We start from the raw sequence: 26,830 nt of genomic DNA, 5'->3' as shown, positions 1-26,830 counted from the left end.
CTCCTTTAAAAAAAAAAAAGTCTAGAAGGATATATGACAAAATGCTAATGGAAGTTATCTGCAAGTGGCAGGATTGTAAGTAGTTTTCATGAATTGTGTTTTGCTTTTTCCTATAATGATTATTTCCAGAATAAAACATGTTAACCTCAAACCTTAAAAGCAGGAGCGGGGTGGGGGGGGGGGCATGGTCTCCCCCTTCAACCTCACCCCAGCACGGCCAGCTCGACTCGTACAGAGAAGGCAAGAAAGCTCTAGAGAAGTGGGCTTTTCCACCAGACTTTCATCTGGGACTCAGAGCATTTCCCCAGAAAACCGAGGATTAGGAGGGAAATGCACCCAGGCTCACACGGTACTACAGGGGACCCCTCCGCAATCTTTAGTTACTTCTCCAGCCACTTCGGAAAAAGCAAAACGCAGCCCAACGGCTGGCACCGAGGCCGGGGGCAGGCGCGGAACTTCGGGCGGGAAGCAGGGCCTCTGGGGGGAGCGCATGTACCGTCCTCCTCGGCGGCGAGGCCCGGGGGCGCGCAGGGGCCGGGGCGCGGGTCGTCGCCGGGCCGGTGCCACTGCGGCCGCGGGGCGGGCCTGGCGCCGCCCGGGGCGGGGGTGTCGGCCGGCCGGGCCAGCATCCTGGAGCGCTGCAGCGCCACGGTGTAGTCCGGCGGCTTCCGGGCGGGGTGCGGGTGCGCGTCGGGGAAGTCGGTGATGGGGATGCCCACGTATCCCGGCGGCGTGGGCGGCGGCTCCCGGTAGCGGCCCTCCTTCCTCGCTGCGGGAGGGAGAGACAAGGCGCCGCCGTGAGCATCGCGGGGCGCGCGGCCCAGGCCACGTGCGCTCCTCGGGCAGGAGGAGGACCGAGACGGAGAGCGCTGCGCCCGCGGGAAAGGCACGTGGGGCTGCGCGCAGGGCGGGGTGCCGGCGGGGCGGGGCGGGGCGGGGACGCGCACCAAGCCCGCCACGCACCGGGTCATCTAAGCGATCTAAGCACCTGTAACGCTCACCGGGGCGCCGCAGAGCGACTCTACCTGTCACGCAGTAACCAGGCTAACGCCCAACCCTGGGGTTTACTGGAAACACCGAGCAAAGGGAACAGAGCCTGCAACACGGGAGTGGTGCCTGCCAGCGGTTCCCTCCCCTCTCCCTGCCCCGGGGGCCAGCGGGCTGTCCCTCTTTGCCGGGCCATCTACCCTCAGCAGGCAGAGAATCAATCCCAGGTTACTTTCAAGTCTTGGGCCTCACTTCGGAAAATGGGGAATCACAATAAATTTGGAAGAATAGTACAAAAAAATGATGCAAATTTCAAAACGTAAAACCATGTGTATGTGAGGTATGTATTTTTCTCGAAGTCCTTTTATATTAATTTCATGACTTAAAACATGAATCTGTAAAGGCAAGTAAAAGCAAAGTTTTCTTATCTTCAACTTTCTAGACTCAGCTGTTAGGAACTTAAATCATTCTTCTTTCCTTTGCAATAAAAATTCTGTGTATTAGTTTGTTAAAGAAAGTGCTTTTCTATTTGCAATTGCCAAGATGTGGAAGCAACCCATGTGCCCATCAACAGATGAATGGATACAGAAGATGTGGTACATATATACAATGAAACATTACTCAGCCATAAAAAAGAATGAAACATTGCCATTTGCAGCAACATGGATGGACCTAGAGATTATCATACTAAGTGAAGTAAGCCAGACAAAGACAGATATCTTATGATATCACTTATACGTGGAATCTAAAATATAATACAAGTGAATTTATACACAAAACAGAAACAGACTCACAGATTTATGGTTACAAAAGGAAGAAAAGAGGGGAGGGATAAATTAGGAGTTTGGGATTAACAGATACACACTACTTTACATAAAAATACATAAACAACAAGGATTTACTGTATAGCACAGGGAACTATATTCAATATCTTGTAATAACCTATAATGGAAAATAATATGAAAAAAATATATATAATTGAATCACTTTGTTGTATACCTGAAACTAACACAATATTGTAAATCAACTATACTTCAATTAAAAAAAAAAAGTGCTTTAAAAATTGCGACCTAAGAATAGGTGTTAACTGTTTTCTCCTCATTCATCTTGAAAAGATATTAAATTCGACATCCACCCATGACTACGTGATAAAATAACTACAATTTCCCTACTAATAAAAGTGATGTCTGTGAAGATTATATTCCAGAATTTCTCACTCTGTATCCTATGATGTATCCCTACACTTTGACTATACAGACGTTGAACATGCCATAGAGAATATATCCCGATAGCATTAAAGGAGCATAAGAGACTTCACAACAGAAACAGCAGCAGCGAAGTGATAGCGTCTTTCGTGTACTTATGAACTGCTAACTAGACACCAGGGTTCTGCAGAGATTTCGTTTAAACCTCACAGCAACTGCATTGGTAGAAATTATTAAATTCATTTTACAGATGAGGAAACAGACACCGTTTAGTGCCTTGCCCAGTGTCACAAAGCTGGGAAAGTGGCAAAGCAGGGATTCAAACCCGCAGCCTGCCTGACTCACTACCTTACCTCTTGCACCCTCCTCCTTGTTCTATCCTGTGCACAGGGAATTTGTCTAGCACAGAAACATTTACCTGCATAACAAACGGCGACAGAAGATTTTTAAATATGCAAAGGGTAAAGTTCTACATACAATTCAAGGGAACAAAATACAAAAGTAAAACATTTAAAACAGTTCCAATTAAACAAAAAAATATTCTTCCTCTAGAGAGAATGGCCATCCTTCCTGATAATTTTCAGCTGAGAAGATCAACGTTGGAGCAGGTAACACCCATGACGGACAACCTACTACGGTGCATGGAAGGTTGACTGCTGCAGGGTATTTATAAGCACCTGACCACAGAACCTGGGCCCTTAACCACCATTCATTTCAAAATCCTGAGCGCACTGCTAACTTGGAAGGCCTACACGGCAATGGGTGGGGCAGAAGGAGGAGAAGAACCGCAAACACATGCTTTTACTTTGGAAATAAGTCAGGGTGCAGCCACGACCCAGACACGACAGAGCCCGCGGTCAGCTTACCAATAAGCCCCTTGGCGGCGACCTTACCAATAAGCCCCTTGGCGGCGCTGGGCGGCACGGCCACGTGGGCAGCCACGGCGACGGGCTTGGCTTCTTCGGCGGTCGCAGGCATCATGCTGCTGCTTTCAGCTTCGAGGGAGACGTCCTTCCCCCCCCTTCGCTTGATTGTGCCCGTGTCCCCCTCCGAGTCTTCTCCCCAGTACCCGGTGGAGGAGGCCCAGCTTGCCCGGGACTGGGCTTGCTCGAGACTCTCTCGGCTTTGACTCTGCCTGTTATACTTTGTGCTATGGTCGGAAAACATGACCTGGTCCACGTGGCTGCTCGAGGCCCAGAACCCTGCGGCGTCCCCTGAATGGTCCAGGTGAGCGTGCCCGAAGGGGAGCGTCTCCCAGCTCCGCTGGTGCTGAATGGTCTGGATGCTATCGTGGGAGCCGCTGGAGCACGACGTCCAGCTCCCTCGGCCGCTGTCAGCAGCGTCAAGCGAGGCTCGGTCCCCCTGGTCTTGGGAAAGCTCCTCTGTGCTGGGAGAAGAGATCACTGTAGCTGCAGCGTACAGGCCCCGGCTCTCGGACAGCGGTGCACAGGACCTAGGCGGCCAATGGGAAACAAAGAGAAAAAAATAATAAACAGAAGGGGAGGGGAGGGGAGGGGAGGGGAGGGAAAGGGGAGGGAAAGGGGAGGGGAGGGCAGGGGATGAGAAGACAGGGGAGGGGAGAAGAGGGGAGGGGGGCCGGGAAAGAGGGGAGGGGAGGGGAAGGGGAGGGGAGGGGAGGGAAGAGGAGGGGAGGGGAGGGGGGCCAGGAAAGAGGGGAGGGGAGGGGGGCCAGGAAAGAGGGGAGGGGGAGGGGACCAGGAAAGAGGGGAGGGGAGGGGGAGGGGACCAGGAAAGAGGGGAGGGGAGGGGGAGGGGAGGGGAGGGGAAGAAGAGGGGAGGGGAGGAAGAGGGGAGGGGAGGAAGAGGGGAGGGGAGGGGAAAGGGCAAGCTTGTTAACTAATAACTCCATGCTAAAACCCAACCACTTTTTCCTGGAAAGGAGGCTTCCTTTCCTTCCAGGAAGAGGATTAGGCTCCACCAGACTGAGCGACAGTGGCCACTCGGCCCTGTCCCGTTTCCTCCCCTGTGACGTCCCCACAATATCAACACGGGGGAAAAGAGCCATCAGCGGCTTACAGGAAAGGAGCACTTTCCTTACAGTGCTCACTACGATCTGACTATTTCGGGAAAGCAGCTCACTGGACTGAGTCACCCCTGCCCTCAGCGCAGAGCAAACGCGTCCCAGTGAAGGACAGACCGCACTGGAAAAGCAGTCTGCACGGTGCTTCGTAACCGGGAAACGGTGAACTTCAGAACCGGGACGGGAGAGCATCCCTGGGCGTCCTGTAACCTGCCCCGCACACGTGGGAGAGGGGAGCGAGCCCGCGGACGAGCCCCTACCCCAGGCTGCACTGGTCGGGCTCCGCCGCCGGCCGCCTCTCCAGCCGGCCTGCGGCCAGGCTGGTCTCCACCATGCCGACCGATGGCCTCTGGCGCCGTTCGTCGGGCAGCGAGACGGGCAGCGAGTCGAAGGAGGAGTTGCTGACGATACTGGACCGTGAGGAGATTTCGCTGTGGCCGGAATCTGAGAAGTTATCCACGGTGCCGCTCGGAGCCAAAGTGTAGCCTGCATGGGAAACACATCACTCTTTAGACACCGAGGGTGCACGGCGTCCCGCTGACGCCTCCCCAGTAGAAGCAAAACCAGAATGCAGGCCACAGGTGCCACCACGGAACCGGGGAGAAAACACTCTACTTGGGGACTGAGCTACAGTAAAGTTTTACCCAAATGCAGTTTAGTGTGTTTAATGACAGTTTAGAGAGGAAAAAAGAATTCACCGTTGTATGACCCAGGAATTGCTGCAGACTGGATCACGGCACGACGCGACGCTGCTCTCTTAACTATAAATTATACTACATTAGTCTATGTAAACGAAACTGAAGAATGACTAGGATGATATTTAAAAGTATGGTTTTTTCTCAAACTGCAAAGTCAGTAGTAATTTTGTTTTCAATGGAGTTTTCACTTTTAGAACTTTACAGCATAGAATAACTCCACTGGAAAGATCTGCATTGTAACTTTAAATGGACACGTATGAATAAGAAATAAGACCTGAAGAAGATATCTTTGGATTTTTGCCATTTAATTTTTCAACATTAATAATATATTGGATAAATCACATGAAAGCCAACTGTTTTGAAGGACATAATGTACAAAATCTCCATTTTTCTCCCTGGACCATCACTATGTCTAAACAGATGTCCATTTTTTGGCCTGAAGGACCCTTAACTCTTTGTTGCTAAAAATAATTCTGAAAGTCACAAAGGAAGAGAGGCCTGTCTTGACATTTTTAACAAAAAAATCCAAATCTCCTTTCTCAGTATTCATTTATTTTTTACATTATTAAGAATCTCAAGTTACTTAAAATACTGATTTTATATGATTATATGTACACAATGAAAACCTAATAAAAAAAATGCCATCTAGAGCACCTAAATGTTGCTAATTTACTCTCTGAAGAGTACTTCCCCATCCTTTCAGTAAATTATGAATTCCTGATTTATTTTTTAAAAGGTTGCACAGCTGTTGATAAGATTTCACGTGTTCATCCATGAAATGTCTTCTTTTAAACCATGCTGCAAGTTCTGACAGACAAGATTTCAAACCCTCCCTGAACAGTCTACCCCCCCAAAAAAAATCTCTAGAAAAAGAATCCCTCAGGTGGAGCACGTGGCATGGGGAGGAATCGCCCCATTTTCCTCAACTGATGAGATGACCCCTCTCTTTCCCGCTGGCCCACCTATCCCGTAGGTCCGTGGGGCACTGTTAATTCTTGTTACTGCTCTCACTTCCACGAGAAGACGGGGAGCTGGTTTAGTCCAACTGCCCGCAGCCACACGATCTCAGCTGACCGCCACTGCCACCCAACGACGGACGAGAGAAGAATTCAGACGCACCCACTGAACAAGGACTAGAGACTGATACCCACATAGAACGCACACATGTCTGAGACAGCTAAAAAGTAAAGCAGGAAAGGTATTTGTTGTGCCGGTGAAATCTAACAGTGGATTAATCTCTTTGGCCTCGTCTAGTGAAAACTGTCCTGGCCATTTATTACCGGCTTACTTACACCCATTCAATTATAGGGTAGGGGAGAAAGTAACCCCGAGGTTATGCAGCAGAAAATTATCTAGTATTTTAAGATAAGAAAGCATTAATATCAGAAGGGGAGTTTGAGTGCCTAAAATTTAATCTCCTTAAAAATAAAACAAGATAGCAACCAAAAAGATAATCAAGACTCATGTTAACACAGTGAAAGATAAATCAGGAAGATATTAGTTTTTCTTATGTTTTTATAGGCCTCTACTCTGTGATGAATGCTATGTAATCATATTTAGTTAGAACAACTGTTAGTATAAAAAGAATTATTTCCACACTTACAATCAATAAAAAAATGAGTTTTTGAAAGGGCTTATATAGTTATATAAGCTTAACGCTATTTATTTATAACTATAATATTGAAAAGTACCAAAGTTCTTCCAAATTTATAAACTGAGGGGGAAAAAAAAATCCATTGGGTGTTACACATCAGGTCTTTTTTTTGGGGGTGGGGGGCACACAGTACAGCTTGCAGGATCTCAGTTCCCCGACCAGGGATCGAACCCACGCCCTTGGCAGTGAAAGCGTGGAGCCCTCACCACTGGACCGCCAGCGAATTCCCACGGTCATTTAGAACGACTCTAATGTCAGAAGTGATGTAATCTCTAACTAGAATTTATCACAGCTGAAAGCACAGGTCCCCACGAAGGAGGAGTCCGCCAGTCACCTTTCCTTGGCGAGCTCTGCGGGGAGGTTGGTGGGGAGGAGAGCTGGGAAGACGCGTTCGATATCGTGTCTTCTGCGGGCCTCTTGTGACGCTCCAGGCTCCCTTCTTCAGACAAAGCAAGGATCTTCTTTAAAGCTTGTGGAGAGTTTATACCTGTGAGAGAAAGAAAATGATTTCAATATGCATTTCCAAGACTGAAAAGACTACCGTGAAGACCAAAAACACTTTTTTTGTGTTAAGATTGCATGTCACATGTCGTTGCAGGTTGTTTCCAGGCTCGGTGGTCTCTGTACTCTGCCCGTGTAAACAATGAGCTCACAGGGGGCACAAGGTGCCCGCCGTGTGTCTGCTGACACCTGCCGAGGACTAGAAAGGCTGCTGCTGTTATTCCAGTCTGGGTTCCAAACCTTGACCACCACCCTCTTCAACAATACATCAGACAGCGATGAAGAAACAAAGAGACGATCTGGAAATACTCTGAGTTAGGATGAGAGCGGCGCAGCTCACAATATTTATCAGAACTCAAGTTTGGGTTGGAAACAGGTATTCTGGTGGTGTTGGAAAAGTTAGCTCATGGGACGTGGGAGTGATGGAAGGAAAGTCAAGAGCCAAGAGCCAAAAGGAAGTAGCGAGAAAAGAGACTGAAGGAGCGCTAAGAAATCAGGCTCACATTTGATCAGTAAGCGGATGACAGAGAAGGTAGGAGGGGACCCAGAGAGTGCCGGGTCCCAGAAGGGTCCCGGAAGCCACCGGGGAAGGTTCCCGGGAGTGGGGTAAAGGGGAGTGGAGCGGGGAACCACCCAGCGCAGGGCCAAGTGCAGGATCAAGTCAGATGACGTAGGGCGGGAGAAAAGGATTCCATGTGCCAATGTCAGGTGATTTTTCCCCTAAAATTTTACTTTTAGGAATGAGGGAGTCACATTAAGAGATGTTTACTAAGCCTTATTATGAGGCACTCTCAATTACCTCATTCTGAACAACAAAGAGACCTGAGGGAAGGCATTATAGGTTGACACTACCTCCGTGAATGTTAGTTTTTATGTTCTCAGACTTAACGGAATCCATTAAAAAGGAGGCAATGAAGTTTAACAAAGATTTAATTCTTCATTTCACCTCAACACCTGTAAGTGTTCGATACTACTTTAATACAATCTTTTAAGAAACGCTTTTCAAGCAATCTTTTAATTACATGTGCAGATACTGATATATACAGGGTACATGAAAATACCAGCTACACTAAAGCTACACGAATGAATAGCTTTGATTTGGAAAAGATTTCCAAGCCGGCATCGTACACAGATTCAGAAAGTGCTGCCTTCAAACAGTGAAGATGGATGTGAGGATGCTATGCCTTAGAAAAATCTGTTCCACTTCAGAAGTAGTTCTAGGGATGAGGAAGACACTGAAGTAAAACATGCAGGAAGTATTCAGACAAAATTTATCTCATGAATGGGGGTGGGCTCAGCATCTGTGACTTTAGATGAGAAACTATCCTGAGAAGACACATGACTATCCCATCCGCATCTCTAAAGGTCATAAATTCAAATAGGCCTAAAAATATTGGAGAGAGAGTCTCTCTGGGGAAGGGGGGCGGGGATGGCTTTCCATCAGGTGCACCTACATGGGGGTTAACAGGCTGTGTCCATATCAGAAGCTCGACAGAAAAGAGGCAATAGAGGTCGGCTTGCAGGGGACTTGGGAATATAAGAATATTAACAGCACAGTGGCGAGACTTCCCTGGCGGTCCAGTGGTTAGGACTCCACGCTTCCACTGCAGGGGGCACGGGTTCAATCACTGGTCGGGGAACTAAGATCCCGCATGCTGCGCAGTGTGGCCAAAAAATAAATAAATAATAATAATAAAAAAACAAAAAACAGTGGACAAAGGAACACTAATTCAGTTCATTTGTGATGGGGGAACAATGCAAATATTTCTTTCTTTCTTTTTATTTTGGCTGCATTGGGTCTTTGTTGCTGCACGCGGGCTTTCTCTAGTTGCGGCGAGCGGGGGCTACTCTTCGCTGCAGTGCATGGGGTCCTCATCGCGGTGGCTCCTCTTGTTGCGGAGCACGGGCTCTAGGCGCACGGGCTTCAGTAGTTGTGGCACGCCGGCTCAGTAGTTGTGGCTCATGAGCTTAGTTGCCCCGCGGCACGTGGGATCTTAATTCTCCGACCAGGGACTGAACCCCCATCCCCTGCACTGGAAGGCGGATTCTTTACCACTGGACCACCAGGGAAGTCCCTGCTTTGGCTCCTTTAACGGAACTGACTGTATTTTCCTCCCAAGTTATAGAATCAGTGATTCAACAAATGAGAGTTCGCCTCCAGACAAATCATTTCACTTAAAAATATTCCGCCTAAATTCCAGCAACTCATTGATCATAAGGCAAAGCTAGTTTAAACAAGGTATATGGACAAAACAGCCTCTGTACTTGTTAAAAATTAAATGAGTAATAGCATAATTTCCCCACGGCATGCCTCTGCTCCCACCGCTATGACAAACGAGCATGATTAAATGAGATGCTCTATGAAAACAGTCCTTCCCACTGGTAAAAGGAAAGTTTAACTTTGTGAACATTAATGTCTTATAAAGAGGGAACAACCAGAGGGACACTCAAGTATACCAGATGAAGTTACCTGTGATAAGTATCGTTTCCTAGTCAGAGAAGCAGGCAGTGAATGAATAGCGCCAAAAGAGGGTTGTGGGTTGTTTTTTTGTTGTTGAGTTATACGAGCCGTCTGTATATTTTGGAAATTAAGTCCTTGCCGGTCACATTGTTTGCAAATATGTTCTCCCAGACCACAGGTTGCCGCTTCTTTTTTTAAAAATATTTGTTTATTTGGTTGTGTTGGTCTTAGTTGTGGAAGGCGGGCTCCCTGGTTGCGGCTCGGGGGCTCCTTAGTTGCGGCATGCGAACTCTCAGTTGCAGCATGCAATGTGGGATGTAGTTCCCGGACCAGGGATCGAACCTGGGCACCCTGCATTGGGAGCGCGGAGTCTTAACTGCTGCGCCACCAGGGAAGTGCCCACAGGCTGTCTTTTCGTTTTGTTTACGGTTTCCTTTGGTGAGCAAAAGCTTGTAAGCTTCATTAGGTCCCATCTGTTTATTTTTTGCTTTTATTTCCATTGCCTTGGGAAACTGACCTAAGAAAACACTGCTACGATTTACCCCGGAGAATGTTTTCCCTGTGTTCTCTTCCAGGAGTTGCATGGTGTCCTGTCTTCCGTTGAAGTCTGTGAGCCATTGTGAGTTTATGCTTTTGCGCCTGCCGCGAGGGCGTGTGTCCCGACATCACTGATTTGCATGAGGCCGTCCAGCTTTCCCAGCACCACTCGCCTAAGAGACTGTGGCTTCCCCACCGCATGTTCCTGCCTCCTTTGTCAAAGATTAACTGACTGTAGTGATTCACACAACAGTGTAATTCAACTCTACTTCAATAAAAAATAAATTAAGAGGGGGGAAAAAAAAAAAAAAGTGTGCACGAACTTAGTCACCTACCGAAAGGCGGGAGATCCCGCAGGGGCACCTTCTTCCGCGAAGGATAGAGGGGCACAGCGGGCAGCTGCAGCCCCGGGCCGGGCCTCTGTGACGGCTGCGGAGCCGGCGGCGGCGGCTTCGGCTGCAGCCCTGCCCTGGGGGCCACCGGGGAGGTGTCGGCCTTGACAGGCTTTCTGTCACCGGGATTCTTAGGCACTGGTAATTGTTCGGCGTGAAAACAGAACGAGACGTTTAAGAGGTTAGTGGCCACACACGGGATACTTTTAGAACCGCATGAGCATCTCCCACAGTTAGAACACTGAAATATGTATCTTTTTTTCCCTGTGGCCCATAGATACAGGAGAAACGGGCGGGCGGGGGGAGAACCTCCGTCACAGAAAGAAGGCACGCCGGAACCAAGATTCACTTTATGAAACAAGCCGTCTCGAGAGATGATACTGTTTCAAGTACCACATTTAAAAAGAAACGAAAAATGTGGATAGCTCAGTACGCTGTATGTATGTCTACGAAAAACACAAATCTATTATACAAGCTACAACAGGAAGACCATTAGGAATTATTTTTCCAAAATGGCACCCAAAATGTCTTGACATATATGAACTTAGTTTTAAGTTAGTAGATGATACCAGTTGCCGTCTTTTCACTATCAAATTCTCTCTCCAATGGGGTAGAATTATCTATGTTGCTAATAGCAGCCAATACTCCTTGAGTATCGTACTGAGTGTATAATTCCACGGCAGATGGAAAGCAAGCCAATTTAACAGGGCAATTAAATGCTGTATTTTAAGTGTGTTAATATTCAAGACAACTCAGTGACTTCCTTCCTCCATCTTACACGTAACGGAGCTCAAGTAACCAGCCTAAGGTGGCACTGTCAGTACGAGGAACAAACAGGATCTGAACTCAGACCAATCAGCCCCTTGAGGACAAACTCTTCACCACGACACACAGCGCTTTAAGAGTGTCCTGGGTAAGTCTGATAACCTGAATCTTTCTCAAATTATCTAACATTTAAGCTCTATAGACGGTATCTCCAAACTTGCCCGTAAAAGACCCCAAAGTGTCCTAAATGGAAAACGCCTCTGTCTTACAAATGTGGGTGCCGAGAAAGAGAAAGTAGCCCCCATTTCTGGCCTGGCCGGACTTTCAAAGGCCGGGGAGCTACACATTAGGCTGAGCTGTGGTTCCCTGTGGAGAACTCCTGCCTTACACGGTAGCTGAACTCATTGCCAAGTGCCGGCCGGGCTGAGGGGGTCAGAGGCGGCCAGCACACCTAGCTCTGTGCCCCTCCCAGGCTGCCCATCCCTTGGCAAGCATCTTTGTGAGAAAACAAGGGATGCAAACGGGAGCTGCACCTGCCCCTGTGTTCCCTGACGGCACTCTGGCTGCGTCGGGATGAAACCAAGCCAGTCACCCCGAAGAAGCCTACGGTGTCGTGCTCCCCACGCGAACCCCGTTGGGCACGGGGCTCAGCCTGGGACAGCGCCGCGTGGTCCCCAGAGCCACCTTCAAGGGAAAGGCGAGCTTGTCTCAGGATGCTAGGTCCCCCTGCGCCCAGCCAGGAAACCAATCTGCACTCCAGCCGGACCCAGCAGCCGCCTTAAGGAGAAACTCACGTGTGTTGGTGGCCGGCTCGCACTGCAGGGATAACGTCTGAAGGCTCTCCTCGTCCATCTCCAGCTCCAAATTGGACAGGTACTGCTTCACTTTTCGAGCCATTTGGGCGTCCTCGTAAAGCTTTTTGGCATTGAGAAAGGAGCTACGACGCACCCGCTTTTTGTGACCACCTGTCTGAGCAACGTCTAGCACTGTTGCGTTTGTACTACCCTGGCTGAGAGACCTGGAAGACGAAAAGGTAGAGCTGCAGCTCGCTCCAGCATGGGATCACTTTATCTACTGGAAACGTGCCGAGACTCCTACAAATAGTCTACGTTCAAAAGGCCACATGCCTCATTCTGGTAAGTAAACTTTACAAAGGAATATAGAATCATACAGATCAAAAAAATTTTTTTTTCAAGTTTAAAGAAAATCCTACATACACTCTCCATACACATATATGTTTGGCACTTGTTCTGTTCCAACTAGAAAATTCTACTTTTCGCCTCTATAGAGCATTCAAGGCAGCTCTCTCGTAGAAGCCAGCAAGTAATAATGATTATATGTAAAAGCTCATGCAAGAATAAACACACAGTTGCAATCATTAAGAGTGACATTAATTTCTTTTCTCCTAAAGAGGATGTCTTACATAAATTTAAAGAAATTACAATGTTCACGATTGTTTTCTTATTGCTTGGGTTAAATGTAGTGAGTTTGTCAAGTAATATGGTCAATCTGTTAATAAAATGGTCATGCAAATGTGAAAACACATGTATGGAAACTAGCACATGAGTTGTTAAGAATTATTTTTGAAAAGAATTGATTTATAGGATGAAAACAGTAGTTAGTTGAGCTGTAAAAAATTTAGTTTTAACACCGAGGGGCACCTTTTGTATTACATATATTTACTTCTCAAAAATCTGTGCAATAGTATTTAAACTGCACAATTTTTCCTTCTGACATCCTTTCTCCCCTCACCCCAGGTTAGATTTTTCTCATTTCAAAACACACAAATTATATTAAAATAAAGTCTTTCTGAAAGCTCAGGACTAGGCCTGGCCTGCTGTTCCCCAGAACAATCATCAATCATTTCACAGCTCTCTTGGGTCATGACCTCAAAAGCAAAAGCCCCAGTAGATTAAACTTGAAGTCAGTTTGCCAACTGAAATTCTGCTAGAGCAAGAGGGTTAAGAAAAAAATGCAAAAATGCAAAGCATCAGAAAACACAGAGGGTAAGAAAACAATGCCACGAGCGGGACGAGAACAGTGTGGGGGTGCAGTGTCCTCGCCACTTACCCCAGACTCCTCCACTTCTTCTTCCTGTAAGTGAGAGCCGTGGAGGTTGAAGCATGGGTGTAGAGAGAGACAGAGAGATCACAAGCTCAGAAAGAAAGGACTAGACTTCTGGATAAGCAGTACTAGAAGCCCACAAACCTTCTCACACACACAACTTGACCAGCAACAGTTTTCTGGCTCAAAAGACAAGCATACGTAAATATTTGGTTCTAAAGACTTTTGTTCTCTCCTTCACTGGATTCATCATTTTTGGCTACACTGACAGCTAAATCCCTTGTGTGGACGGTGAGACAATACTGTTCGGGTTGTTTATACATTTTAGCTCATACTATCAATGACACCTTGTAGCTCTGCAAGTCAGCGTTCTGAAAAATAAAAATAGCTGCGCCTCATGTGCAATGAACAATGTCTGAGGGACCAACCGTTTTCACTGACAGCCCACAGTGCACACTGGATGTGGAATCAGACAGTCATTCCAAGTCAGAGCTTGACGGAGATTCCCCACACACCCTGGTACATTTCACCATGCTACAGGCGGGCCCATTCAAAATCTTCTCATTTACTAGGAGGCTCTAAGCTCAACCTTCCCTAACCCCACGAGCACTGCTGAGGGTGACACACTCACCGAGTCCTGAACATGAGGGCAGGGTCCATGTTCACAGAGGCCATTCGGCCAACGTGACGAATTTCTTTTGCAATCATTCTTAGCTTCTCAAAATTGACCAGCCCGTCGACTTTGGAGTCGTTCCCTGTAATTGGCAAAGAAGGAAACGGGAATCACGTGGCATTTACCCTATGCCTCCACAAGTGGAGACAGAAATCTTCCAACTTATACTTACCCTCGTGAAGGAACGTGAGGTCCTTCTTGATCACTGGGAACAGGGGGATGATGGGAGGCTGTAGGTTTTGGCTGTTGAGGACATTGCGGTATTTTGCCATGTTTCTGGAAGGATCAAACAGGTCTTGGAGATCTTGAAACAGCTTTTCGTATTTATTGGGAAGTTTTTCCCAGGTGGTTCGCAGTCTTGCCACTGGTGCCAGGTTTAGGCCGCTGAGGGGGGAAAAAAGAAAAGCGGTATAAAATTAAACGACTCATCCTTACGAAGTAAAAGAGCATGTTGTTTACTTCTTAACATGTAACAGCTCTGTGTGAACGCTGTGAATACACAGCAAAGTACAGGATTCATAAGAGTGTTAATATTCTGGGTAACGAGAATTGAAGCTGGACCCAGGGACAGGGCCGAGGGGTTTTACTCTTCTTCCCTTTACACCCGCCTGGTCTGTTCTGTGACCAGAACAACTGGAATGTCAGGTGTCCTGAGGGCAGGGCTGTGTTTCGTTGCTTCATCTCCATACATAAAGTGCTTGGTGCCAAGCAGCCGTCTGATAAAACAGACTAGACAAATATCCTGGAGTAGCAACATGAAACAAAAGCCGTAAGAACAGGAAGAGTAACAGATATCGTATATTAACGCATATATGTGGAATCTGAAAAAACTGGTATAGACCGTCTTATCTACAAAGCAGAAATAGAGACACAGACGTAGAGAACAAATGTATGGATACCAAGAGGGAAAGCAGGGGGGAGGGGGAGGGGAGGAACCGGGAGATTGGGATCGACATGCATACGCTATTGATATTACGTATACAATAGACAACTGATGGGAACATACAGTAGAGCACAGGGAGCTCTACTCAGTGCTCTGTGCTGACACAAATGGGAAGGAAATCCAAAAAAGAGGGGATATATGTATACGTATCAATGATTCACTTTGCTGTACAGCAGAAACTACCACAACATTGTAAAGCAACTATACGCCAATAAAAAGTAAAAAAAAAAAAACAAAACCAATAAGAGAATGATCAAACTCCTAGACAGAAAAAATGACTAACTGAATCATCGCCAGCAACATCGATATTGCTCATTGTTTCAGTCTGCACTTTCTTCCAGCCTCAGTCTAAGCACTTGAAAGGGAAGAAAAGTAACATTTACTAGGCATCCCCCTGCTTTGTGCTGGCTGAAACTCCACATACGTTATGGCATTTAGTCCACTTGATAACTCTTTGGGTCACTGTTATTTTATAGAGAAATAAACCGGCTTTCAGAGAAGTTCAAATAATTTGCCCAAAGTCACAGAGCTAAAAAAGTGGTGAATATAGATTTTCTGGGCTTTAAATCAGCATAAAAGAGAATTTTTTTTGAAGTATAGCTGATTTACAATGTTGTGTTAGTTTCAGGTGTACACAGCAGAGTGATTCATCATATATACATATACACACACACACATATATCTATATATATCTATTCTATCTATATATAAAAAGAATATCTATTCGTTTTCAGATTCTTTTCCCTTATAGGCTATTACAAAATACTGAGGAGAGTTCCCTGTGCCATACAGCACGTCCTTGTTGGTTATCTATTTTATACATAGTAGTGTGTATATGTTAATCCCAAACTCCCTGATTTATCCCTCCCCCACCTCTTCCCCCTTTGCTAACTATCCATTTGTTTTGCACGTCTGTGAGTCTGTTTCTGTCTTGTAAATAGGTTCATTTATATACATATATATTTTAAGATTCCACGTATAAGCGATATCGTATGATATTCGTCTTTGTCTGGCTTACTTCACTTAGTATGATCATCTCTAGGTCCATCCATTACAAGAGATTTTAAATTAAGGATTAAGATTAGGATTCAGAGAAAAAGAATTGTTCCATATGATGCAATTAAAAACTACTACAGGGCTTCCCTGGTGGCGCAGTGGTTGAGAATCCGCCTCCCAATGCAGGGAACACGGGTTCGAGCCCTGGTCTGGGAAGATCCCACATGCTGCGGAGCAACGAGGCCCGTGAGCCACAACTACTGAGCCTGCGCGTCTGGAGCCTGTGCTCCGCAACAAGAGAGGCCGCGATAGTGAGAGGCCCGCGCACCGCGATGAAGAGTGGCCCCCGCTCGCCGCAACTGGAGAAAGTCCTCGCACAGAAACGAAGACCCAACACAGCCAAAAATAAATAAATAAATAAAAGTTATTTAAAAAAAAAAAAATTAAAAAACAAAAAAAAACTACTACACTCACACAGAGCATATGGTTTTCAGGGATCGATACATCTTTTAAACCTGCAAACTGAATCGAACCTTACGACAAATATGCTCTTACCTGATGATCGCAAACATGGAGTTAAAATTCTTGCACTCCCTGCAGTGCAGAGCTATCTTGATGAAATGCTTGATGATCTTCATCCTCTTCAGCTGGTTCGTCTCCCGCAGAATCTCAGAGGCTACCCAGAACGTCTCCTGGTTAATGACTTCCTCGAATTTCTTCAGGTTGGCGCAGCTGGTTTTCGATCTGAGCTTGAATAAATCATCTATATACTCAGTGGGCTCGATGTTGCGGAAGAGCTCGAAGTTCCGCATGGAGAGCTGCGTGGCCGCCTCTACGGTGCTGAGCTGCAGCAGGGAGATCTGGCTCTCCCTCAGCAACTCCTGAGCGTCTTCGTCCGAACAAAGCGTCTCTGTCTCCATGTTGTTTTTCAAGTAATACCTGTGGGAGACACAGAACTCAGAGCCTAAGCAGCAGTCCCGCGATACTCCCTGAACGAACAGTGCTGTCTACTCAGCGGTGGTGAGAGCTCTGCACTGAATGACGGAAGGACAGACAGAGAAGGCAGCCAGCCGCTCCTCGGTCACCAGATCACAGAACCTGGCCCAGACGCCACCGACAGAGACTACCGCATCACATGGAATTGCATCTGGACCAGGTGCGATCCACCTTGTCTTGTCCTTCCCTGCCTTCTAGATTACTTTTTTTTTTTTTTTTTTTTTTGCTAAAAAGGACAGAAAATAGCTAAATGTTAAAAATTATCAGTCTAAATAATGAAAAAAGCTCTATGGAAGGAAGCAGGAAAGATTGATCAATCCAAGTTTACCTACTTATTCAAATACCAAAGAAACCTATAAGCTATTTCCCTCTATTTGATCCTATGAGGAGAACGATCCTAAAATGGATTTTAACTTTCAAATATCTGATTTTCATGAAAACCCTCCAAGTAAGTGGGGCAGGTATTATTCCTATTTGTCAGATGAGGAAACAGAGGCTCGCAAAGATGGACGCCCGCTGGAGAGAGAAAACTCAGGGTGAGCGCTCCTTTCTCTCCGTTAAGTGACTTGGCGAAAACAGAATCCAGATGTTTGCCCTGTGATTTTTTTTTTCTTTCCTGATTTTATACAAAGATGCTCTCCTTAAGGCAGATTCCATAAAGGAAGAAACAGAATGAGCAGGGTGGTCCTGCTAAACTGGCCTTCTGCATATATTGCCGAAGACACAGACCTCGGGGCCTTGACACAGATTTCACGTTCTCAATTTTGATTACTCATGAAGCCCGTGATGTGAATCCACTTGTAATTTTCTTGAATACTGACTGTGAATCATGACTCTGCGCCTCAGTGAGATTTGGAGAACTCCACCATGATTACAGATAGGTCAGTGCACATTCAAATGCTAACGAGACAATGGGCCTCCTAAAACAACCCTGCCCGCTAGTGTCAGGGCTGGAAATAAAGTGAAAGTGAAGAAGACAAAGGAAGTTATAGTTGACAGCAAGAAAGCAGAAGCTCTGAATGAATTAAACCGGGTTTAGATGCATAACACGAAGAAGTCAAGAATACAATAAAACACTCCATACGGCGAGAAAAAAAGAAAAAATGTGATTTATGAAAACAATTTTCAGTAAGCACAGAATCTAGTCATTATACGAGAGCCAAAACTGAACTACTTTTTCAACTTTCCCTTATTTGTGATTTTAGGCTATCAATTACATTTTATCAATGGAAACACCACGCAAGAGGCTGACAAGAGCCCATACAATATTCTCCTACGAGTACTGTGTGATATAAGCGCTCTGAAGACCAAGCAGCAGAAGACCACACTCTGAGGCAAATGAGGTTTCGTTCCAGAGTTAAGAGGGTTTTTCATAATGTCATGAACAATAACAGGCAGTTTTAGCCAGCCACACTGTCATAGACATCTCCGCGTAAACAAACGAAGCTCCTGGAAAAGTCCGGTAGGCAGGAGCGGGTGACAGAGGATACTAGTGGAAGATGTGTTTGTGAAGGTGCGTCTCCCAGGAGAAGGGAGCGTGTCCTTACGGGAGCGTGAGCGCTGGCCGGCAGGAACAATGGTCAGGTCACAGCGCCCCTGTTTTGCACAAGCTCCTAAGAGATCCTTTGCGAGGGGTCAACAGTCTACTGTGTGCATTTCCTTTGATATGGCAATGCTTGGTGAATGGGGAAAATCTTGCTTTTAATCTGCAACTTATTTTAAAAACCCTCAGAAAGCGTTCACCAGACTCTGATGTGGGTTTAAGGGTGGGGTAAAGAAATCCAACAGGATAGACGACGTCTACCTTCCACTCAGCTGTATTCTGTCGGCAAGTTTGGAAAGCTGATCCGGAAGTCTCCTTTGTTTGATCACTCCCTCTGGCGTGACAGAGACCTCACAGAGTGCGTACTGGTCCGGGGTGGCGGTCACAGCAAACTCCCGGATGGCCTGAATGACCACCTCCTTCGCCGTGGTGTCCTTACTGATCATGATGTATCGGCTTTGCTGGTCAGCCTTGAAAACCCTTAGCACTTGATCTGGCAAGTCTGGGGGAAAGAAGAGCCATCCGTCAGCAGAAAGGATTTCAGTACCTGGCAACACAATTACGGGATGCAACCTGAAAACGTCTCCTTGAGAAGATAATGCTAAACTGTCATCTCTCCCTTACTTCAACCCTCCTGCAAAGATTCACTCAGTCAATATACAGGCATGCTGCATGAACACATCTGCCCTAAAGATAACCACATTACCCACAGATAAAGGCAAACAGACCAGGTCACACAGCAGCATGATGGTTGTCAGGTTGGCAGCAGAAAATGAAAAATTTAAAACTAAAGTCCATCTTTATTACACTGAAGAGCCCAGGAAGCTGACTGAAAATAAGCCTCTTACTCTTTATTTAACATGACCTGGTGACACCCGCACGGTGCGTGTTAACTTCATTGTAGGAAAGAGAATGCAAGTTCAGAGAGATTCATTTGCACATGGGCACATCAAATTGGTCTGAAGAATAAAAATGAACCGGTTCCAGCTGTTTGAAATTTACATTTTATCCTGACTTTTAGGATCTGATAGAGTCCATGCCATGCCAAGAGAGACACACACAGCATTACCGTTATGTCAGGGGAAAAAAAGACGAGAAAACAAAAGCAGTGTGGGCCATGCTTACCAGGAGTAGCACTGAAGTCTAAAATGCGATGATGGGACTGCAGCAAGTCAGGATTACTGGATGACAAGGTTCCACTGACGGGCAGCGCGGTCGGGATATGCTTGGTCTGCCTTAATCCGACTATGCTGTCATCCTGAGACTGACCAATCCCGATGTCGCTGAACCAACAGGAAAGGTAGAAAACAGACGATCGGCAAGTTAGAAAGTTATGACTCATCAACAGATAGTGCGCACAGACAATAAATAAACCATATTTCAGAAAACCCGCCATTAACGTACAACTATCATTAATAAATTCGGTTGGAAATTGCAAAAGCAACTCCTGCTTAAGTGTATCCAACTCATGTTCTTAAGTGCATATAGCATATTTCTCTAAAACCTTTGCCTTTTTAGCTTAAGACAAATCATAACAAATATTAGTAGTTTCTCAGTACAGACATATATTCAAGAAAAGATAAGCCCTAGTTAGTCATGGAAATAGAGTTAAGAAAAAGCACATTTTTAAAAAAGCATTTAGTCACTCAAATGATGACTTTTGCCTCAGAACGGTAAGTTGTTTTATAATCTTAAAGAAATGAAGAAATTGAGTAAAAAATGAATAGAGAAAAAAAAATCCAAACTGTCCCAACTTCATTCTCCAGTGTTTCAGAGAAATAAATGAGATCACAATGGAGTCAAATGTAAAGAAAGCTTGACACAGACATTATTTCCTAATTATACAGAGCATAAAAAAGCAGTGGTGCGTGGTGACATTTCTTGGCATCAAAAAAGAGGCAACGGAAATCCAATGACTCACTTTCACTTTGAACTCTCTACTCAACATTTCTAGTTCTACGTTTAAGCTCCCAGAGAAATACTACTTACTATGGATAGCTACAAACTCATTTCCATTTATAAAAGCCTGGGGACAACTCTTGAAACATGATTTAATAATACATAACATTATTTCTAGATTTGAAGGGCCAACTGTTTCTAAAACATCAGAATAAAACAATAAGCACAAACAAATACAAAATAAGTAGAACACAAGCAAATGGTTATAGCTCTGACCAATTTCTATAAATACCTTGAAACAAGGAGAAAGAAGATCGTACTAAGGTTGGGATACAAACCAAGGTGCCATAAAATTAAGACACTTAGCATCAATTAGGCTTTCAGACATGACAGCTTGATCAAAATAACTACCATTTTTAATGGCTGTGCAAAGAAAAAAAAAATCTAGCAGCATTCTTCCTCTTTATTTGGGAGGGAAATGGAAATTACAGAGGCAAATAAGCAAGTACAAGACCAAAGATGATTTTAGTGTAAATTCTTCAAACTTCATAGGTAAATATGATCCAGTGAGCCCACTCCTGGGCATATATCTGGAGAAAACACTAATTTGAAAAGATACACACACTTCAATGTTCATAGCAGCACTATTTACAATAGCCAGATGTGGAAGCAACCTAAGTGTCCATCAACAGATGAACGGATAAAGAAGATGTGGTATATATATACAATGGAATACTACTCAGCTATAAAAAGGAATGAAATAATGCCATTTGCATCAACACAGATGGACCTAGAGATTACCATACTAAGTGAAGTAAGTCAGAGAACAACAAATATCTATGATATCGCTTACATGTGGAATATTAAAAAATGGTACAAATGAACTTATTTACAAAACAGAAATAAACTCACAGACATAGAAAACAAACTTATGGTTACCAAAGGGGAAGGTGGAGAGGGATACACATTAGGAGTTTGGGATTAACATATACACACTACTATATATGAAATAGATAACCAACAAGGCTGCTTAGCCTGGGGAACTGTACTCAATATCTCGTAATAACCTATATGGGAAAAGAATCTAAAAAGTATGTATATATAAAACTGAGTCACTTTGCTGTACACCTGAAACTAACGCAACATTGTAAATCAACTCTATTGCGATAAAAGTTAAAAAAAGATTCAAAGGTAAGTCCACAACAAAATTAAATTTCCATTGAAGTGCATAGAGGCATGTATATACAGACCAAAAGGATTCATGTTCTATGCAACATTAAAACCTTCACATTATTAGTGGAATTTTATTTTTCAACCATATAAAGCAGGCTTTACTGCCAAAAATATTACATGTCATACGTACATGAGACAACTGCTCTGGACTCAGACCAAAGACAGAGCCAACTGGGCCTTTGCTGGTACAGACGCTACCAATACTGGTACACTCCAGGGATCCCCCAACGAGCAGCCTTCTTCAGAGCTGTTTCTCTGCAACGTTTCAATACCAAGCGTGATGATCTAACGCTCTACTATCAACTGTATCTCTGCCGTCCACAGATGCAGGGTTACTCTTGGACTGAAACTACTTTGTTATTAAAGGCTTAGTTCAGAAAGGTCCACCTCTGAGCACATTCTCTTGTTGCTGGACCTCTAGAACTCTCTCATTGCTACTGAGAGTTTTTGACCTTGGTTAACTTTATACGTAGTCTGTTGGTTTATTCTCTCTTTCCTCAGGGTTCTGCAGTCTTTCTCCACTTACCCGACAAACAGACCTGAGCTTTACCAGCCTCCTGCCCACCCACCCCATACTCACATCACTCTACCGGGCCTATCCTTGTCAGGCTGCCACCATACAACATCTTAGCTTCTGTGATACTGATAATGTTTGAGAGAGAAAAAAAAAAAACTGTATCTGGAAGATTCATCTGGGACTTCTCTGATGGTCCAGTGGTTAAGAATCCACCTTCCAATGCAGGGGATGTGGGTTCGATCCCTGGTAGGGGAACTAAGATCCCACGTGCCGCGGGGCAACTAAACCTGCACGCCACAACTAGAGAGAAGCCCGTGTGCCACAACTACTGAGCCCACGTGCTCTACAGCCTGCGCACCGCAACTACTGAGCCTGCATGCCACAACTACTGAGCCCGCGCACCACAACTACTGAGCCTGCGTGCCACAACCAGAGAGCCCGCATGCCACAACTAAAGAGAAGCCCACAACGAAGAGCCCACATGCCGCAATGAAGACCGGCGCAGCCAAAAAATAAAAAACAAATTTAAAAATTAAAAAATATAAAGTACTAGAAGATTTATCTGCTTGACTACTTTGGTAGCTTTGTCAAAAAAAAAAAAAATCTTTCTAAACATATGCTTATTTCTAGGAGAGAAAAGTTTTAGTAGTAACTAGTATTAAATAAAGTCTATCATACCAATATAATAGATCCTACAGTTTACTGAGCCTTCTTTTAAATATAACTATTCTTTTTATTTCATTTCAATTATATTACATATATGGATTATTTCAAATAATTTTCATAATAATATTTAATATTTCATAAATATTTCATAAAAAGATTTAAATGAGTCATATATGTTCTTCAATGCAAATTATTTAAGATGTTTCCTCAGTGCTTTAAAAATCATCACGTCTAATTATTATCCTTTTTTCTTTTCCCTTTTCTAGCTTTTGAATATCTTTCTAAATACACAGAATAACATTATACATAGTATTCTCATCCTGTGTCCTTCGCCAACACCCTGTACTGGGGATGGATTACGTCCCAGCTCTTACATGTCACGTTTCTATTAATACTCGGCAGGGTCACGCTGACTTGTGTTAGATTGTTTTAAAGGTTCATATTTAACTCATGGTCAACTGACTCTAAGATTTTTTTTTGTTATTGTTCTGCTAATAATGCTACATTGAAGTAACTGAAGTTAACTTTTCTTATCTACTTAAAAATGAGTTTTTCATCAAGAAGGGTCACTTAAAAAATCGATTCCTATTTTCTATAATGCCAGCAGGCCTAATCCACTGTCTCTTAGAAACTTACTTGGTATAAACATACTCTCGAGTCTATAAATATAGCCATTTTACTCACTGCTTATCCTCAGGACTCTGCTGTAGCAGTCTTTTCTAGCTGATATGAAACCACCAATCATTATAGTTTAATGGGGAAAACACAAGTTTGACACTCGACCCATTAACAGCATATCCTAGACCATATCTCTCTAATCTTTGGATGAAAATTTTATCTGAAGTGGAATTAAAAAAAAGAAATGCCCGATACACTCCTGAATGCTTATATGTACTGCTCCTCTGTAGGACCCATTAGATTATCAAAGAAAGAAAATAACCTTTATGTTTTCAAGTTATCTCTTACACCTCTGTAGTTTGAGGAATCAATAATAAATGAATTTGGGGCACCCGTGTAATTTAATACTTTAAAGAATTTTGATGGTAACTGGGTTTTATAGAACACCCACAGACCCAGAAGGAGCTGAAATGAAGACAAAAGCAAGCAGACAAGCAAAGCTAAAAAAGTGCGACACCTGCAACTTTGTCTGGTTTGAGCTCCTGGCGTAAGTAAACAGCTAAGAAGAGATTCAAGAATACACCTGACATTCTGACTGCAGAGCCCACTGGGAGGAAGGAAAGGAGTTCTGAGCTTGGTTGGTGATGTCTTGGCAACAGTTAAATAACTGAAAACAGGAGAGAGAGGAAACAAGAGAATGGCAAGTGTGAACGGAAGCAACTGGGAGCAGCAATGACTTGGTTGGCAAACAGCAGATGCTGATGGCGGAGCAGACACCCAGAAACAAAGAAACAGGAGCAGAAGTGACGCCACACCATGGGGGAGACAGGAGCAAACACACATTCTTGCCTTTTGAAAGTCCAAATGAGAAACAAAATATTTCAATGGAGATCGGAGTGGGCAAGTAAGTGGCAAAAATGGGATTAAAACAAACTTAATTGTTCAATATTGCTTCTAAGAGAGCTCAGCCATAAAAGCTTGAAAACATTTCTTACACTCATGTGCAAACACTAGTTACATCACTACCTTTGCATGTCATTTTAACACAATAATACAATGCACAGAAAACTTATACAGACACTTACTTATATGGTTTTTGTGGCAAGATACTAATCCGAGTCTTGTCCAGTATCTTTTTTAGCTTGTTCCTTCCCCCAACAGTGTTGGCTTTACTTTTCTTATTTACTTTTTCAAGTCCTATCACCTGTTCTACGTCTACAGCGAGATCTGGAATGGAGTAGCGACTGGCCTTTTTGATGTCTCCAATTTTAGGGAGGTGAGGAGCACCATTTCTCTTCTCTTCTGACAATCTTGTTAGAAGTTCTTTAAATACTAAAAAGGAAACAAACACCGCAAAACGCCCATTGTAAGAAATCTGAACAATTCAAAGGCAACTGTAGGACTTGGAAATAGATAATAAGTACAGACTTCGGCTATCAAAACGGTAATCTTGTAGAAAAACAATACTCCAATGAACAAATGACACCAAGAATCTGTTTTTGTATGTTTTCTGTCACTTCTACTCAGATTAAGTTAAAATAATACACTCTTTAAATGTATAGATGTTTAAAATATTTATCAATATAAACATCGATAAAAATGGTCCTCAATCAAAACCCAGATTTTGATTCAGATCTAATTATACACTTACATAATTAATTCTCTATCTATGCATTTTACTATAAATTTTCATTTCTTATGATGTTTGAATTATAAACATGACTTTTTTCATGATTAAGACCTAAATGCTAAAAAAAAAAGACCAAAAAAAAAGGAGAAAAATGCAAGTATGCAAAAATGTAAAACACTTACCAAATAAATTGGTTTTCACAGTGATAGATAAGTGTGTGTTATTTCTAAGAATTTCCATGGCTTTTGACAGCTGAATATTTTCAAAGTTTTGACCATTTACTTCTAATATCTAAAAATAAAGTTATAAAATTAATTTCAGTTTCCCAATTGACTGAAGGAGAAAAAGACACCAGTATTTACCCTTATGTTTGCATTTAGAAATACCATACCTGGTCCCCTCGTTTCAAGCCTGCCTCGGTTGCTTTGCTACCTGAATCTACACTGTCAACAAAGATTCCAAATCCTTTCTCTGAGCCTCCAAGTAAGATGAAAGGCAAGGGAGCTTCTCGGGATGGTTTTGTGAGTGTCATCAATCTTCTTTTCGCTTTAGCAGCACAAGCAATATTTAACAGCCTTAGATGTCCACCCATTTTCTACAAGAGTTCAAAAAGAGTGGTTTCAAAGATGGGCTGAATAAAATGAACTTAAAGCTGATGGTTTATTTTTAAAAAGTCACAAGTATTACCTCTCTTTCCAGATTATTTTCAAATTCTTCTAGAAATCGAGTCATCGCAGGATCCCCTTCAAAGTCATTGAAGTGATTATTCACCCACAATAATACTACCCGTGTAACCTGCAAAATCAATCATTTTTAATAGGTTTTCTTCTTTCTAGTGCTAAAAATTTACGATTAAAGTCATTTCAAAAAAGTTATCCAAGAAACAATTTACCTAATAACAATGAACAAGAAAAGTAACAACAAAACTCTCAGATTTCATTCATAAGAGGATGACCTTCTGAAAATATATATTAATACTTTGAATGTGAACTTTACGCTGTTTGGCCGAGAAGGGTTTTGAAACTGTGAAGGATGGTAACTAAGTTTTGTCTTGCTTCATCTCAAAATATATTTGAAATGGGTCACAACAAAAACTATAATAAAATCAAAATAAACTAATACAAAAGAAGACAGAAACTTTTAACATCTACAATTCTGCAGGAAAAATGAGTAGCCTTTTCTTACCCTGCACACATGTTTTCACTGAGCTTTATACAGAACAATACACACACTCACAGCTATGGAATATTAGCTTTGTACCAGCAAGAACTGTGTGACCTTCGTTAGACTATAAGTTCCATGAGGACGACAACTTTATCTGTTATGTTCTAAGGGCATCCTTAATATTTGTAACAACATCTAATTCTCAGTAAAATTTTACTATATGAAGTGAGTATAACTGCAACTTTAAATATAAAAGTACCTGTTTTATTTTATATGAGCTTAATGTTCTAAATCTTGAATAACAAGATCAAAGAAATTTTCCATAGCATTGTTTTCAAGCATTAACTAACCTCTTAAAGTGGGAAAATTAAGCATGCTATTCTAGCAGTAAAGAAACAGAGTAGACGGTACACAGTTAATCTTCAAACTGCAGTTAAAATACTGTTTATAGTCAGTACGCTGTGACAAATTATAGTATATAACCTGACTAATCACTCAGGAGTCAACTCTTGATATTTATATTAATTTTTTGTCATTTATTTCCACTAATGACCATTTTTCAAGTTTAGGAAACCCAGATGATCATCTCCCCTGAAACTATATCCTTAACACCTGACGTTTTCATAAAATTAAAATTTTGTAGCTGA

General features: G+C 43.6%; 1 protein-coding gene across 16 annotated transcripts in view; it reads right to left on the bottom strand.

Annotated features, from left to right (window-relative positions):
• Window positions 1-26,830, bottom strand: part of RAPGEF2 (Rap guanine nucleotide exchange factor 2) — a 248,786-nt gene that overhangs the window by 3,199 nt on the left and 218,757 nt on the right. For 8 of the 16 annotated variants that reach the window (XM_059922344.1, XM_059922345.1, XM_059922357.1 and 5 more), the window contains 16 exons: window positions 25,707-25,814; window positions 25,411-25,614; window positions 25,202-25,310; window positions 24,475-24,721; window positions 19,582-19,739; window positions 18,718-18,958; window positions 16,473-16,856; window positions 14,151-14,362; window positions 13,937-14,060; window positions 13,312-13,335; window positions 12,036-12,259; window positions 10,420-10,614; window positions 6,920-7,072; window positions 4,494-4,719; window positions 3,059-3,645; window positions 497-769 (listed from right to left, as the gene is read on the bottom strand). In XM_059922344.1, the coding sequence (XP_059778327.1) occupies window positions 497-769; window positions 3,059-3,645; window positions 4,494-4,719; window positions 6,920-7,072; window positions 10,420-10,614; window positions 12,036-12,259; window positions 13,312-13,335; window positions 13,937-14,060; window positions 14,151-14,362; window positions 16,473-16,856; window positions 18,718-18,958; window positions 19,582-19,739; window positions 24,475-24,721; window positions 25,202-25,310; window positions 25,411-25,614; window positions 25,707-25,814 (3,469 nt within the window). The remainder of the gene's footprint in view (window positions 1-496; window positions 770-3,058; window positions 3,646-4,493; window positions 4,720-6,919; window positions 7,073-10,419; window positions 10,615-12,035; window positions 12,260-13,311; window positions 13,336-13,936; window positions 14,061-14,150; window positions 14,363-16,472; window positions 16,857-18,717; window positions 18,959-19,581; window positions 19,740-24,474; window positions 24,722-25,201; window positions 25,311-25,410; window positions 25,615-25,706; window positions 25,815-26,830) is intronic. The other 8 variants (XM_059922347.1, XM_059922348.1, XM_059922359.1 and 5 more) reach the window with 6 other exon arrangements.

The sequence above is a fragment of the Balaenoptera ricei genome, chromosome 5 (genome assembly GCF_028023285.1).
Source record: "Balaenoptera ricei isolate mBalRic1 chromosome 5, mBalRic1.hap2, whole genome shotgun sequence".
In the NCBI taxonomy this organism is placed as follows: Eukaryota; Metazoa; Chordata; class Mammalia; order Artiodactyla; family Balaenopteridae; genus Balaenoptera; species Balaenoptera ricei.
This window is presented reverse-complemented; position numbering and strand designations above follow the sequence as displayed.